The 17,815-nt window shown below is 40.3% G+C and overlaps 1 protein-coding gene across 2 annotated transcripts in view; it reads right to left on the bottom strand.

Moving 5' to 3' along the window:
- Positions 1–17,815, bottom strand: part of PDE7B (phosphodiesterase 7B) — a 333,398-nt gene that overhangs the window by 79,774 nt on the left and 235,809 nt on the right. For both annotated transcript variants that reach the window (XM_015137382.3, XM_015137381.3), the window contains one exon: positions 3,259–3,342. In XM_015137382.3, the coding sequence (XP_014992868.1) occupies positions 3,259–3,342 (84 nt within the window). The remainder of the gene's footprint in view (positions 1–3,258; positions 3,343–17,815) is intronic.

Below are 17,815 nucleotides of genomic sequence, written 5' to 3'. Positions count from 1 at the left end.
TGCTCTTGTGTGCTCCAGTGATTCATGCATGTACTGAGGTGGGTGGGAGAGGGACACCCACCCGGCGACACTTTGGAAAGGGGATGGCAGTTGTGTGGGTTTCACTAACATTTTGGAAGGAAGGCTGCAGGGATGCAGAGCTGGGGAGTGACGGCTATGGTGATTTGGTTTTTCCTATAAATGGTTTAAAAAAAATCCTAGATTAGATTTTACTGTGGGAGAGAGAACAAAACTGCAAGCACCCGAGGCAAATGAAGTTTGGGGTCTGTGCCCACACTGGGAAAAACTTGACTCAAAATTAAGGTAAGTGATCTAAAGAATCACTTTAAACTAGCTCAGCTCTTACAGTGTAGAATAAGAATGAACTGGTAAAGAGAAAAGCTCTAGGAGAAAATCCCCAGATGTCCTAAGATGTTTCCTTTTAGGCATAAAGCACACACTAACAACTCAGGCAAACCACAAGGACATGAGTGATATTAAAGAGAATTAAGTAGACAGTGTATGAAGTGGTAGGAGATATGACACATATACCTTATGTGACTGTGACTAACACAGATGTTCATACATCTCTGCTCCATGGTGACAAGCTGCTGTAATTGCAAACTAAGTTAGGAACCGTGGAGGGTGACCACAGTAATGTTATCTGTTCTAGTTTCAACTCATCAATGGGGTCTATGGTGCATTATACCAAGAGGTAAATCATATCACAAATAAAGGAATATCTTAGAGGTCTTCATTCCTACCTGTGTTGTTCAGTTAAACACAGGGGATGATTTATATTCACAGTTATTTAATATAATGTTTTTGAGGAGACCCTTTAATAATTGGTAAGTTAACTATAGTCAGTAAGTGATCAATAGCAATTGATTGTCTTTAGGATCTTATAGTCTATTTGGGGTGTGTTTGATACATTAAAAAAACTGGAGACCTCATATAAAGGAAAATATGCTAAAGAAAAATTAATATTGCCTCTGCAGTATGTTATAGAGTATGAGACATGGGTGAAAGAGTTATCCAGAATGGAATGCTGAGGAGACCCTAAAGGGAATTTCAGGGTGGATGGCCAGCACTGTCACTCGATGAGTGGAGGACTGTGAGCACCAGGTGGGGTGAAATGGGGGTGGAGGGGCAGGCAGCATCCAGGGCCAGGGAAACGAGGCTGGGGTTGAGCCCAGGTACTCAGAAGTCCTGGAGGATCTCAGCAGAGGGGAGACAGGATAGCAGCTGCTGGCAGATGATCTCTTACATGGTAAACAATATGACACGGAAATATTGTCTGCAATGAGTTTCTCTTTAAATGTCATTTATATTTGCCGTTGTTTTCAGATTACAAAAGTAAAAGAGGCAAATTGTAAAAAAAATACAAAACAAAAACAAACAAAAAAAGTGTTCCACTGTCCCGCCTGCAAAGATAACCACCATTAGCAGTAAAGTTGCTTATTAACACTGGGATTAAGGTTTTAAAATAATGGAACTTTGGAATTATAAACAGAAATATCCCCTAATTTTCCTAATTCCTTTGAGGTTCATATCAGAAAACATGAACTAACACTCATCTACTATTGAGAAGAGGCTTTTTGGTTGTTTTCTCTCTCCGACTTTCAAAATGGGATGCTGTTGGAGAGTTCTGGTCTATATGAAACCGTGAAGTGGAACGCTTTGCTCATCCTTGTCCTGCTTAGAGAAACCACATGCCTAGGACCTGGAAATCCATTCAGTCTAGAGACTGTCAAAGGTGTAACTTCCACGGGTAGCTGGAACAGCCCAATTAGGGTATAAGGAAAGGTCAGAGAGACCATTAGAGCTCCCACAGGCTGTATCCCATATTATTGCATTGGTCTAACGGCTCAATTCGGTCTTCCAAAAAGCATTTTTGAGGGTCTGGGTAGGGAAGGTTATCTCTAGTGTGGAAAGAATTACTCCAAGTCTCTGTGTCCCTGAAAGTGCTTAAAAAAACAGACGTTGCACATTGATAGGGGAGATTGACAAGCCAGGAGAAATACAAACATGCCACCTACTATTGGCCTCTCAAGGATTGAAGGATTAGAAATAACAAGTTCTAATTTCTCCTAGTAATTTCCAGGGGTTGAAGTAAATCAAATTACCTCTTTAGCTGAGCTTATTTATGTCAAAGGAAAGTAATATTCTTTGGGTATAATCTAGTACTTTGAAATTTATAGATGGGAAGTGATATGAGAACCAAACACTGAAAACCTTGGAGCAAATTGTGAAATTTATCCACTTGCTCTTCCACCTCCCCCACAAGTCTACAGTGAAGGATGATTACGATCGTTATAAGATATGAAATCTGGAGGGATGACCGGTCACTGGTTTGGGTTTGCAAAGGAACCTAAGCTTAAGAAAATTATGGACCAAAGGTTGAGCAAAACTCCTGATGAGGAGTAGTTTAGGGAGGGAAAGGTAGAAGTCAATGAACTTGTAAGTTTCAAGGGAGAAAGCAGCAATGCTTTGGATTTTGCCATGGTGAGGTTTACCAGGAAGGCAAGAATAGACCTTGAGGATTTATATTAGACAAAGAAGTGAGAATTCTATAATGCGTGGGTTACTAAGGGCAACTGTAGAAGAGGATTCTCTGTGGGGGTTTCAAAAATAAAATGGAATCTCACCTAGTCTAGCTCTGGCTGAAGGTAGAGAGAATGTGCTGGAAAATGAAAATAGTAGCTTTCTTGTATAGGGCATCACAGTTTTTGAGACTTACACTTTTTATAAAAAAAATTTTTATTCTTTTTGAGACAGGCTGGAGGGCAGTGGTGAGATCTTGGCTCACTGAAGCCTCAACTTCCTGGGATCAAGCTATTCTCTCATCTCAGCCCCCAAGTAAGTAACTGGGACTACAGGCTGCGCCACCATGCCCAGCTAATTTTTTGATTTTTTGTAGAAATAAGGTCTCACTATGTTGCCCAACTCCTGGGCTGAAGCAATCCTCCCACCTTGGCCTCCCAAAGTGCTGGGATTACAGGCGTGAGCCACCACGCCCGGCCAGAGGTTTATACTTTTAAAGCTGACCTGATCTCATTTGACCCTCACTGAAGCTCTGAGAGGTAGGGCAGGGCCAGAATTACTTCACTTGTGAGGAAATTCAAAGACAAAGGGTTAAGTTCTAGTTGGCAGAAGAGAGATTCAGGAAGGAAGGCAGACCCCGGAACGTTTTGAAGTTCAGAGGGAAATGAGGATTTTTTTTTTTTTTTCTTTTTGAAGAAAACGTTTGTTCCTTTCCAGGTACACTTGATTACTCACTGTTAAGTAGGCGGAAATCAATGAATGGGTAGGAACCACGGCGTTCAGCAGGAACCCCCGTCTGACCCCTTAGTCGTATATCTCCTAGAAAACAGAAAATCCAAACAAAGGCTTGAAAACATTGCCACGTGCATTCACTTTTCCCCTGTAAATCCTGTGTAAATCCTCAATGAAACCAACCCCAGATGTCAGGAGAAAAATGGTTCCCTTTTACCATACGGAAGCGAGCGCTGTGTGGAAAGGGATATTTAATGCTGAGTGTAATGAGCTTGGCAATACACCAACAAGAAACATGGGTCTCTTGTACGTGCTCAGAAGACGGGTCTGTGAAAATCACAGCAACTTACAAAGTTCCATAAAAAGACAAAAGTATTTTTATGCTTCCCAGGGCCACAGAGACAAAGCATCTGAATCCAGAAGGATAAATGAGTGTTGCATTGTAGCTTTCATTCTCAGAAGTGTTAATCACCCAGACTATAATTTTTCTTGGTTCCAGCACAATTGTTTTCTGACTAGCATCCACCTTCCTTTTTTCCATACTGTATCATTAATGTGCTTTAGAATCGCCTCACAGGCTAGCCTTGCTCCAGGCACTTGGCCACTCTTGCACACAGGACAGTCTGTAGAGTTTCTAGTACTTATTTATTTGGTTTCCATATATATATGTGTGTGTGTGTGTGTGTGTGTGTATATATATATATATTTTGTTTTTTTGTTTTTTTTGTGATGGAGTCTCACTTTGTTGCCAGGCTGGAGTGCAGTGATCTTAGCTCACTGCAACCTCTGACTCCTGAGTTCAAGCGAATCTCCTGCCTCAGCCTCCCGAATAGCTGGGATTACAGGCACACACCACCACGCCTGGCTAATTTTTGTATTTTTAGTAGAGAAGGGGTTTCACCATGTTGGCTAGGATGGTCTTGATCTTTTGACCTCATGATTCACCCGCCTCAGCCTCCCAAAGTGCTGGGATTACAGGCGTGAGCCACCGTACATGGCTGGTTTCTTTTCATATTTAATATCTGTGTTCGTTTTCCTTTTTGGTATGTGTCCTGTCTTTCTCATCAGAGGAGGTAACGGAGTAGAGTGGAAAGAGCATGGACTTTAGAACAAGGTAGGCTTTGGAGAAACCTTGCTGAGACACTTGCTACCTGTGTGATCTTGGCAGATTTATTTCTCTGAGCCTCAGATGCCTCATTTATAAAATGAAGTTAAGACCCACTTCGAAGTGTCCTTGTCAGAGAACCTAAAATAATACTCACTGACTGGCAATAAATGCTGGTTTGCTTCCTTCTAAACTCCTGCAAAGCAGGGATCATGCATATCATGTTATTTACATCTCTCTATAGCACTTTGAATGCTGTCTGGTACTTAGTGGATTCTAAGTGAATGTTCTCTGTTGACAACAGTAGAAATAAAGACCAAATTCACCAGTTATTATATATACCATGGAATCAGAGGAGAGGTAGAAATACGTGAGACATAATATATCTCTGGAAGAACTGAATCAGGGAAGGTTTCAATTCCAGTAGTAACGGGTACCCTCCCATAAATCACCTTTTCCCCAAACTAAGGTGGCACTGGGGCCCCAGCCTAGGAGCTGAAAGGAAGAACAGTCCTCTCTCCTTTCTTTCCTAATTCCTGGAGGAACTCAGGACCTGGGTGAGATCCCCATCAGCTGCAACTCATGCAACTGATATGCTTAAAATGACCCTCACAGATGGGCCTTGAGTGTACTGTACTTGGGGTTGTAAAGGGCAAGCCATGAGCTCTTGAGCTGTTCTCTGCTTTGAATTTTATACTGGTGCCTTCTTTAATGCTTTGTATAATCTGATATTACATTGCCATATTGATATGAAAGAATATTGTAATTTATGGATAAATGTTATAAACCAAAGTGAGAGGAAGAGGAAACAGATGGAAAAGTACTTTTATAGGTGTGAATATAAACTTACATCAATGAGGGTAATGCTGTTAGCTTTAAAAAAATGTACTTATTTATTTTGATATGGGGTGGCTGGTCAATAAAGGAAAGCTACCAAGGAAAGTTGAAGTGTTTTTCTCTCCTCAGCAGTTGTCTTGAACACCGTATGTTTACAAAGCACTTTCACAACATGACAATGTATTTATTTTCTTGTTTTTTTTTCTCATTGGGTCTTCATAATAACCCAGTCAGGAGAGACACCTTTATTCTGTTTACTTTATAAGTAAGAAAATAGAGGCTCAGAGAAGAATGGTTATAAAGGACTACTATTTGCTCTGTAGTCCCAGGTAAAGGCACAAGCCCCTTAAAGGCCTGATATAGTAAATATTTATGGACTTTAACTGAGCTGCCTAAGTTGATGGTGGTTTCAGCTTATAGTCAGTGGGGCTAGCACTTAAATCTGGGCTGTTAGACTTCATAGGCAGAGCTCTCTCCACAATACCACTGGTTTCTAACCTTATGGTTAGAAACACACACCTTACGGAGTGTGTAGACCAGGTTTTTAAAATGAAAAAAGAAATGAAATTCTCAGATCCTCACATAAAAGAAGTTGTAGTTTTAATATCAATTGAGAAAATGCAGCATGTTAAAAGGATATAACAGACGCACTGACTTTAAACACATTTGTGTTGTATAATGGTATATGGTAAAAATGATGCATGGAGGAGACCGTATAGATTTTGTCTACCAAGCTGACTGGGCTTGTGGATTTGTTGACCTGTTGCTGTAATCTCATGGGCTCCTTCCAGCACTTTCAGTCTCACCTTTTGGAAATCACTTCTCCATTAGTATTTTCTTCTCAGTATTACCAAAGAGTTCCTCTTGACTTTGTAGCTAGGAGGTTACCATTTCCCCAGAAAGTGTCTATGTAATATTGACGAAGGTTTTAATGCCTGTGACAGGATTTCTTCCTGGTCTCCACCTGAGAGTCTAGGGCAGAGGAGGCCCATTAGCATGTAAGGTTTTAGATTTAGGGAAACTGAAGAAGAGTACCCTGTGGCCGAATGGAAGAAGGGAGGGCAATACACTGGGAACTTGGGGGCTCCTGTACTGAGAAGACCAACATTTTGCCATCTCGGGTAACCCTGGATGAATCAGTAATCACTTTGAAGTCCAGTTGTCTAAGATTTAAATTGCATAAATCATAGCAATTTTGTCTACATCACAGAGTTGTTGTAAGGAAATTATAAGGTATGTGAAAATAATATGGTAGATAACATTCATTGAATACTTACACTGTGCTGAGCATTTTACACATATTATTTCACATCATCAACCCAGCAACCCAAAGTAGTTATTATTATTATTATTTGACCATTTTGCAGATGAGGAAACAAAGCCAATGGAAATTTGATAATTTGTTCAGACTCATAGAGCTAGAAAGTGCAGAGCTTATGCTTAAACTCAGAACTGACTTGAAACCTCATGTTCTTAACCACTCTCCTATATTATTAAGACGAAAAATTGTTTAAACAGGTCAGCATTAACTTTTTCTTACATAATGTATGCTTTGATTGCTGTTTGCCAATAAACCAAATATACAGTCATCATGATTTGTGGAAAAAGAATACCAGGAGAATCCCACTCCCTTGATGAGTTCACAGTTGAATCAAAAGCAGTTCAGTGGAAATGGACTGTACAAGCAAGACAAGCAAATCCTGTCCTGGATCAACAAGGAATCTATTACTTTCAAGTAAGAAAACAATTACTAAAAGTATTCTTCAGCAGAACTGAAATTAGCTGACAACAAATTTTCATACTGCATCCTACTTTGGGAAGAAGAGATAAGTAGCAATGGAGCCAGGTGAGGGCAAAGATACCTAAACAAGCAAACAAACCCAAACAAGTCAGCACTAACAACAAATAAGGAAACCATACCTGGAAGATTCCATTTCAGTGCCGACACTGTCCATAACTACATTGCACTTTGAGAAGCTGATTCCTCAGAAACCTGACAATGCCCCTTTGGTGTAGTAAATAATCATTTGCAAAAGGATGAAATCATGTTAAAAATACCAATAAGGCAGGAGGCAGGACAGTTGTTAAGTATGCTAACAATGCATCTGAGAAATTTCACAACATGAAAACAGTTTAATACAAACACACCAGATATTCCCAATCTTAAGCATTCCATTTAATAGAAGCACTCATGTAGTAGGATTTATGTGTTAATGGTATATTTCTAATATAGAAAGTTTTCTTTCCTTCTGCCTGCTTTAAGGAGCCTGTTCTGATATTAAATTGCTTTAATACGCTGGTGGGAAGAGAGAATTAATTCAGTAACAACAGTCCTCAGAGGAGCAGAGGCTACTGGGCTGTTGTCCGAGGGAAAGAACAAGTGGTGTCCTGCCTAGCTGCTTTTCCTGGCCCAGGGTCTCAGGCAATCATCTATTTACCTAAGGCCTTATATCCAAGCTAAACAATTATTTTGACTATTCATTAAGTCCTTGTTTAACTTAAGCAACTTGCTTTTTTTCTTCTGGCAAATGAAAGGTGCTGGGGAAGCTGGTAGGAAGCGTTGACAGCCCCGAGTCATGTCCCCAGTCTGTTCTTATTGTGTTCCAAAAGGAAACAAACAGCAGGGGCATTCTGATTTTGAAAGGGCTGCTGCTTTTTTTGCCCCTTCAGGCTGACAACATCACATGTCATCCCCTGTACTGAAGGCTGCAAACAGGCCCAGAGCTGAGCCGAATTGCCCCAGGAGCCACGACCTGACCTGACTACAGCCCCTCACCCTCCCTGAGGACATGGCTCCGGAATAGACCTATTGCTTACTTGGCCTCTTGTGCTGCCTCTGGTTAATAAAAGCTTGTGCTAGGAAGCAGACGTCTATGTGGCCTCTTATGTAACTGGCAAAGAGGGTGGAGACTCTGACAGCGATGACAACTTACAGTGGCTGAAACACAGGCCATGTGACAAGAACCAGACTCTGGCCCCTGTCGTGGTATGTCAAGGTCATTTCAGGGTGAGGAAAAGGTGTCAGAGAGGGACAGAGCAGTAGCTACTGGGCTCCCATGGCATCTGAGATGAATGAAGAAGATAGTGACATTCTTGGTATAAACAGGTTGCACGGAATATGAGATAGAGATTCATAGCAGGGGCGTCACTAGGAACCAGGAAGATGAGATAGTGCTGGTATCAGAAAGATGAAGCCGCAAAGCAGCCCAAATATGGTGGGAAAGAAGCAGCTCTCATGAAAGGTATTCCTTTGAGCTTGCTGAGCACATTACTAATTCATGTCACTGCCACCACTTGCAAAATAAAGACAGAGAAAACCCAGATCCCAAATCTCAGACAAGAACTTTCACCATACTGCACATCTCAGCTGGAAGCGTTGTTTATTTCAGCTGACTACTCTCCAAATTAACTAAGTGAACGATTTCTCCTAAGATGTTTATCTGGCCTAAAAGAGAGGAGGAAGGTTGTGCAATTTAATCACTCCATAGATTTGTGGGGTAGCACAAGCAGCCAGTTCAGATAACTCAGGCAGAGATTATTGTTCCGAGTACCGTGATGTTACAGGAGGGACCCAAGATGGCTGATTAGACCCAAATTTCCCTGGTGGAGGTTCAATCTTCCACTTTCTTGAGTGAGGCTGGGCCTGTCTGGTCACCAAGCACTATGTGCTGAACTGGCCAAGTAGGAGGCTTCCTGTCCATTGGTCTGTTTCAATAGCTGTGTATTCCTGGGCTGTCAGTGAGAGAGCTTCGTATGTAGGAAAGAGGCAAACCAGGAGTTAGTCGTCCAGAAACCATATTTTTGGCAAAAGGAATGAAATACAATTTTCTTTGCATGTGAAAAAAGTTCTTTCTTTCTTTTCTTCTTAAAAATCTTGATTTGTATATCGAAATCAGAGAAAAGGGAAATTTCACCAAGTTCGAGTTGCCAAACAATACTGCACCACCTTGCATCTTTAGCTTAGAATGGCTTTTTGACAAATGTGCATTTTGGAACTTGAATGCTGCAAAAGTGAATATGTAAATAGTAGTGTGTTTATTTTCTAAAGACAGTAAGGCAGGTTTTAGACTAGTGTTAACAAGAGCAATCCTCATTTTTGAGCTGATAGTTTTTCAGACAGAAAATGAGAAAAAAGTAAGCTTCAATCACCAGGAACACAGGAGTCTCATAAAAAAAGATATTGAACAAGAAGCAGCGGGAATGCCTAAGGACAATTTCAAGAAGCTGTAAAAGAACTTAAAAGAACACAAAGACATATCTTCTTGCAAAGGTTGGGTAGAAGGAGAACAACTTGAGGAGTCACCTTGGGGACTATGCAGTCTGGGTCTGCCTTCAGTAATGAAACACGGATGGGTCTAAGATTATGCATCATTCATGTATTTCTAGGATAATACTTTTAATCTCTGGAATCTCAACAAAGCAAAGTTTGTTGCTTTTTAGAAATGCATTATATATAAATTACTTAGCACAGTGCCTGGCTCATAGTTGGCACTCAAAAACCAGTAGCTATTGTTCTTACTTAGTTAGCATTCTTCTGACCTTCTGCGTTCCTTCCCGCCCCTCCACCCGCCCCCTACCCGCTCCTTAATTGTTGGTATTTTTAGGAGGATTTTCTAAGTGTCAGGATCTGTTTGAAGGGCCTTATGTATATGAGCGTCTTTAGTCCTTGTGACATGCCCCAGACATAGGTGTGTGTATGATCCCCACTGTCCTGAGGAGCACAGACAGCTTACAAAGTGACTAAATTGGGATTCTAGGTGCCCTCGGGAACCCTTGCTTTCTAAAGCACTCCTGCACATGGCCAGCATCTCCATTCTCCACAACAGAGACCAGGAACAACTATGCATGATGTAATTCACAGGTCCTTCAGTCTTCCAGGCTGTGTTTCTACTCTCTCTGCTGGACATGTCAGGGTTCATAAAAGTGAGCACCAAAACCATGTCCTGAGGAAAACTGAACGTTTATCCTGGTATTTCTTCACAGCAACATTATATGCCCAGTACAACAGGTATGCTGTGGACCAGAGCTCGAATCCATGAACCCCCAGTGGTGCAGGATAGACTATAGGGAGATGTAGACTCCACTGGAGTGTGTAGGCATCTCGCAGTTTGGTAGAACATTTAGGTATGGGAGTCAGCAAAGGGGCCAGTTCTTGGGCAGGCTCAGAGGGGATCCTAGACTGATTTAGTTGATTTCAACAAAAGCTTATGCAAAACATTACACAAAATGTTGAAAAATAGGTGAGGACAGAAATACAAACTACTGTCGGAGAATACTATAAACACCTCTACACAAATAAACTAGAAAATCTAGAAGAAGTGGATAAATTCCTGGACACATACACCCTCCCAAGACTAAAGTAGGAAGAAGTTGAATCTCTGAATAGACCAATAACCGGTTCTGAAATTGAGGAAATAATGAATAGCCTACCAACCAAAAAAGGTCCAAGACCAGACGGATTCACAGCTGAATTCTACCAGAGGTACGAAGAGGAGCTGGCACCATTCCTTCTGAAACTGTTCCAATCAATAGAAAAAGACTGAATCCTCCCTAACTCATTTTGTGAGGCCAGCATCATCCTGATACCAAAGCCTGGCAGAGACACAACAGCAAAATAAAATAAAATAAAATAAAATAAAATAAAATAAAAGAGAATTTTAGACCAATATCACCGATGGACATCGATGTGAAAGTCCTCAATAAAATACTGGCAAATCGAATCCAGCAGCACATCAAAAAGCTTATCCACCATGATCAAGTCGGCTTCATTCCTGGGATGCAAGGCTGGTTCAACATACACAAATCAATAAATGTAATCCATTACATAAACAGAACCAACGACAAAAACCACATGATTATCTCAATAGATGCAGAAAAGGCCTTAGACAAAATTCAGACGTTCATGTTAAAAACTCTCAATAAATTAAGTATTGATGGAATGTATCTTAAAATAATAAGAGCTATTTATGACAAACCTATAGCCAATATCATACTGAATGGGCAAAAACTGGAAGTATTCCCTTTGAAAGCTGGCCGAAGACAAGGATGCCCTCTCTCACCACTCCTATTCAACCTAGTATTGGAAGTTCTGGCTAGGGCAATCAGGCAAGAGAAAGAAATGAAGGGTATTCTATTAGGAAAAGAGGAAGTCAAATTGTCTCTATTTGCAGATGACATGATTGCATATTTAGAAAACCCCATCGTCTCAGCCCAAAATCTCCTTAAGCTGATAAGCATCTTCAGCAAAGTCTCAGGATACAAAATCAATGTACAAAAATCACAAGCATTCCTATACACCACAAACAGACAGAGAACCAAATCATGAGCTCCCATTCACAATTACTACAAAGAGAATAAAATACCTAGGAATCCAACTTACAAGGGATGTGAAGGACCTCTTCAAGGAGAACTACAAACCACTGCTCCATGAAATAAAAGAGGACACAAACAAATGGAAAAACATTCCATGCTGATGGATAGGAAGAATCAATATTGTGAAAATGGCCATACTGCCCAAGGTAATTTATAGAGTCAATGCTATCCCCATGAAGCTACCACTGACTTTCTTCACAGAATTGGAGAAAACTACCTTAAATTTCATATGGAACCAACAAGGAGCCTGCATAGCCAAGACAATCCTAAGCAAAGAGAACAAAGCTGGAGGCATCATGTTACCTGACTTTAAACTTTACTACAAGGCTACAGTAACCAAAACAGCATGGTACTGGTACCAAAACAGAGATATAGATCAATGGAACAGAACAGAGGCCTCAGAAAAAACACCACACATCTCCAACCATCTGATCTTTGACAAATGTGACAAAAACAAGCAATGGGGAAAGCATTCTCTATTTAATAAATGGTGCTGGGAAAACAGGCTAGCCATATGTAGAAAGCTGAAATTGGATCCCTTCCTTACACCTTATATAAAAATTAACTCAAGATAGATTAAAGACTTAAATGTAGGACCTAAAACCACAAAAACCCTAGAAGAAAACCTAGGCAATACCATTCAGGACACAGGCATGGGCAAAGACTTCATGACTAAAACACCAAAAGCGACTGCAACAAAAGCCAAAATAGACAAATGGGATCTAATTAAACTAAAAGGCTTCTGTACAGCAAAAGAAACTATCATCAGAGTGAACAGGCAACCTACACAATGGGAGAACATTTTTGCAATCTATCCATCTGACAAAGGGCTAATATACAGAATCTACAAAGAACTTAAATTTACAAGAAAAAAACCCCATCAAAAAGTAGACAAAGGACATGAACAGATACTTCTCAAAAGAAGACATTTATGCAGTCAGCAGACATGAAAAAATGCATCATCACTGATTATCAGAGAAATGCAAATCAAAACCACAATGAGATACCATCTCATGCCAGTTAGAATGGCGATCATTAAAAAGTCAGGAAACAACAGATGCTGGAAAGGATGTGGAGAAATAGGAATGCTTTTACACTGTTGGTGGGAGTGTAAATTAGTTCAACCATTGTGGAAGACAGTGTGGCGAATCCTCAAGGATCTAGAACTAGAAATTCCATTTGACCCAGCAATCCCATTACTGGGTATACATGCACAGGTGTGCTTATTGCAGCACTATTCACAATAGCAAAGACTTGGAACCAACTCAAATGTCCATCAATAATAGACTGGATAAAGAACATGTGGCATATATACGCCATGGAATACTATGTAACCATAAAAAACGATGATTTCATGTCAAATAAAACTATGGGTCATCATGAAGTTGCCTAGGAAATGGGCGAGAAGTGAATAGGGTCTAGCAACCAGCCTTGAGTATCTGTAACATTTAATCACTTGTTGGAGGAGGAGGAGTCTGTAAAGGAGAAGGGGGAGCCAGAGATAGGAAGAAAACCAGAATTGTGTCATGGAAGAGCAAGGGAGTGGTTTCCAGATGGATTTTGTGGAAGAAGCACAAGTGAAATGGTGATTGAACAAAGTCCATTGGATTTAGTTGAGTGACTGAAGTGCGTGAGAGAGAGAGAGAGCGCACGAGCGAGCCGGGGGGAGAGAGAGAGAGAAGCATAGTCCTTTGGTCATCACATGGAGTTGGGGAACAAGGAAGGTTTTATTAAGGAGCTGATACTTAAGTGGATCTTGAATGATGAGTAAAATTTCAAAAACCAGCACTTTATTGTATTGGCTTGCAATTGGTCAACTGTGATCATTGAAATGACATTCTTAGAAAATTATGCTGATCTTAAGAATAGTAATTTCTAAAAATGGTATTAATAATAAAATATAATTTGAAAACTGAGGCTAGAACAGTCTGTATCATGAAAATACCTGTAAATTTTTACAAAATATAGTAATAACCTGTCTAAACACTTGCTCTCTATAAATATACTTCAAGAAAAAAGGTACAATGAAAAACATGCCAAAAATAAAAATAAAATAAAATAAAAGCATTCACTGGGAAGGAAAAGATGGGTACATTGATGAGAATAAACGTAATTCGTCAGATAAAATACCAAGTAGATCCCAATATCATGGACAATTTCTTCTGTTTTTGAACTTTGAATAATTTGAGAGAAGCGTTTTTATGTATTGTTTGTTTTTATGTGCTTCTGAACTTCCTGATTCTGGCCGGGAACAAGGACAAACTTGCCAAATACTGCAAGAAAAAATGTTGCTGATCACGGATAGGAAATACTCCAAGTCCCAGGAGATAGTCTGTTCTTAGGAGACTTCCACATCAAGTCTGCTGACCAGAGAAGGACCATTCAACCACCACACTCACCGCTGGAGCCCACTCAGCACCAGGAAGTATTTGGGAGTTCTTCATTCCAGACATCTGTGCCAACATGGCACTTGGGATTCTTTTAAGCTCCAACTGTTGTTCATTTTTTGTTTGTTTTTCAGAAAGGAAACAGATGGCAAAACCTAGACTTGGTAGGGAAGTGGTTGAATTGATTATATTATACCCATGTTATAGAATGCTGTTATTAAACACAGTAACATATATTTCTATAGTAATAGCCAGCATTTATTGAATCTTGAGTGTGTGCTAGGTAATAGTTTAAAATACTTTTCTTGAGTTAACTCATGTAATCCTCACAACTCCCTTAGATCAGTGCTATTATCAATATCATCCTCTGAGAGACAAAGCTGTTAAATTACTTTGCCCAGAAGACATGGCCAGTGAATATGAAGACAGACTGGAAATTAAGCTCCACAGCCTGTGCCCTTAACTAATGTGGTGCAATCTCTGTTTAAAGATGTCTTGAGCTAACAGCCATGATCTATTGTTAAGGGAGGATGAGTATTATTAATACATAGTATTTTGAAACCGTATCACAAAGTAAAGAAATCAGTGGCATGAAAAGTGATCCATTCCCTCCTGTGACCTTGGTAAGTCCTATCCATTCTGGGTCTCATCCAATCCTCTATTTCATTAAGTAGGGATCTGCTCTGTATACTTCACAGAGGGTAGGAATCAAATGAAATCACATGAGTAAAATTGGATAAAACTGCTTTGCCAATCACTTTGTAATAAAATTTTATTTTTAAGAGTATTCTTATTGATATAACCATATAAATACAGAATATATAAAATGTGTTACATAAATTCAATATTGCATTATTATACTTTATATATCATATAAATCATATTATTGATACTGTTATAAAAATCTAGGTCAAAGTGTGTTTAAAGGGAAGAACATTCTTTGATATGCAATTAAACATTATGTGAATTAAAGGGTGTTATCAAATTTGATTGGGAAACATGCAGGTTTAACAAAATTAATTTTTTTCATTGTAGAATTTCTCAGACCCTTCAGTATGTTAATGTGTACAGAATAGCCAAGAAAGTGAGATCATATAGTATTTCTCAAATATATTCGTCTATGAAACGTGTTTTCCAAGTTTCTGCTGAGATGACTGTTTTGGGGAAAATAATTAGGTAGATACTGCTGTATGTGGAGTGTGTGTGTGTATATGTAAAATACTTAGAGATCCCCTAGCTCCATTCTCTGGTATCATCAGCCATTGCATCCTTGTCTGCATGACTAGGTCTATACCTGTGGTTCTAATTTCTTTTTTGGACTGCAGACCAACTGGATGTTTATTCATTTATTCCACAAACATGTTTTTGTTTGCCCACTATGTGCCAGGCCCTGTTCTAGATGCTCGGAATATAGCAGTGAACAAAACAGATAAAACGCGCCTGCCCTTGTGGGACTGAGATTCTAGTGGGGAAGACAGACAATAAACAAGTCAATAAGTAAATTGCCCTCTATAGGGAAATAATGTAAGTGCTATGGGGAGAAATAAGCAGCGAAGGGATGAGGGAGTGCTGGGTGGACTCCACTGTGCAGGGGTGGGGTAGGTCTGCAATTTCAACAGGGCAGGGCCTGAGAAGGCCACCCTGAGGTTACATGGAGCAAAGACTTGAATGAAGTGTGGGAGGAGCCAGGAGACTATCTGGGAGGAGCATTTCAGGTTCAGGGAACAGCAAGTCCAGGACAACAAGGAATATGCCTGGTACTTTCTGGAAACAGCAAGGGGGCCAACATGGTGGAGCAGGGAGAGTGACGTGCAAGAGTATGAGGGGATGAGGGCAAGGAGATAACAAGAGTGGAGAAGCAGGTAGTAGTAGGTCTGAACATGTTCCTCTAAAATTCATGTTGAAACTGAATCCTCAATAGGTGATATTAAGAACTGAGGCCTTTTGGAAAGTGATTAAGTCTTGAGGGCTCTACCCTCCACAAATGGAACTATAAAAAAGGTTGAAAGGAGCTGGCTTGCGCCTTGCACCACAAGAGGACACATAGAAGGTGCTGTCTTATGAGGCAGAGAGCATGCTCTCCACCGACAGAGAACCTGTTGGCACCTTGATCTTGGACTTCCCACCCTCTAGAACCACAGGCAAGAAATTTCTATTGCTCATGAATTACCCAGTCTAAGGCATTTAGCTATAGCAGTCTGAAGGGACTAGACTAAGAAAGGAGGAGAGTGGCAGATAGTTTAGAGACTTAGAGTGAAACAGAAGACAGGAGAATTTTGAACGAGAAACTGACATGATCAAAGGTTTTTCAAGGATTGCACTAGCTGCTCTGTTGAGAGCAGACTGTTAGGGCACTTTATACATTAAATAGATCCCCAAACAAATGTTTTATCTTTCCCTATAAACCAGGTCCTGTATTGCATTTCCCATTCCATTTGTGGCAAGTCTTGTTACTGTGCCCCCTTCTCTCTCTGCTCACGGCTCCCAGAGGTGGCTTTCTCACTCAGTGGTGTAGACCCTCTCCTAGGGCCTATGTGTTCATGGGCCTCTCCGGAAAAGGGAACTAAGCCACCATAAATATTCCCCTGGCTGCACAGAGAAGGCAGAAAATGGATCATGGCACATGGCCATGGGTCTATTCACTCACACAAGTTGACCATCGATTTTATAAGTATATAACATGCAAATACATGTATTTTAGGGAGAGGGGTATTTTGGAATATTTTGTCTGTAAAATTAATTAAGCTGGACTGTGCAAGATACATCCTTGGAAGAAAGACCTTGCAGCATATATTCTTGATATTTGGAAAGGACTATTTGGGAAGCATATAAAATTCAGATAACATTGCCCATGGGCAGAAATAGTCCCTGAAACCTGCCCTTCTGTGACTGGGCCTCACTAACTTGTGATAGGATTGACTGGGTCGTATATTAATTTGCCCCATCAGACCTCCACTGTGCATTAAACATACACCTGACAGGCAGCATCGTTTGTTTACACAGCCATCATACTAGGTAATTAAACTCAAGTGGAGATACTTTACAGAGATCATTTGATGTGTTTTTTTCCCAGCTTGACTGAGGTATAATTGACAGATGAAAATTATATGTGTTTATGGTATACGACATGATGTTTTGATATATGTATACCTTGTGAAATGTTTACTAATAAACGCATCCATCACCTCACATAGAAATCTTGTGTGTGTGTTTGTGTGTTGAGAACATTTAGGGTCTACTCTTTCAGGAATATTCAAGCATACAGTACCTCATTATTGACTATAGTCATCATACTGTACAATAGAGTTCCTGAATTTATTTATCCTGTCTAACTGAAACTTTGTACCCCTTGAGCAACATCTCCCCATTTCACTCTGAGGTTTTTTGTTTGTTTTGTTTTTGAGACAGTCTTGCTCTTGTTGCCCAGGCTGGAGTGCAGTGGCATGATCTCAGCTCACTGCAACCTCCGCCTCCTGGGTTCAAGTGATTCTCCTGCCTCAGCCTCCCAAGTAGCTGGGACTACAGGCATCCGCCAACATGCCTGGCTAATTTTTGTGTTTTTGGTAGAGTCGCGGTTTCACCATGTTGGCCACGTTGGTCTCGAACTCCTGACCTCAGGTGATCTGCCTGCCTCAGCCTCCCAAAGTACTAGGATTACAGGCATGAGCCATTGTGCCCGGCCTTCACTCTGAGTGTTTAAAAAACTGAATCTGCCATTTCCCCCTCTTTGAAAATTTAGACAATTTTTGCCTTTTTCTAGTTTTCTGGCACTTTTTTCACTCTTCATAATTCCACTAGGATTATTGACAGGAGTTTTGCAAACATATCTGCAAATATCCCTTTTTTTGTGATAATTGAA

Source organism: Macaca mulatta, chromosome 4 (assembly GCF_049350105.2).
Source record: "Macaca mulatta isolate MMU2019108-1 chromosome 4, T2T-MMU8v2.0, whole genome shotgun sequence".
NCBI lineage: Eukaryota > Metazoa > Chordata > Mammalia > Primates > Cercopithecidae > Macaca > Macaca mulatta.
Note: the sequence above shows the minus strand (reverse complement) of the source record. Positions and strands in the feature narration are given on the sequence as shown.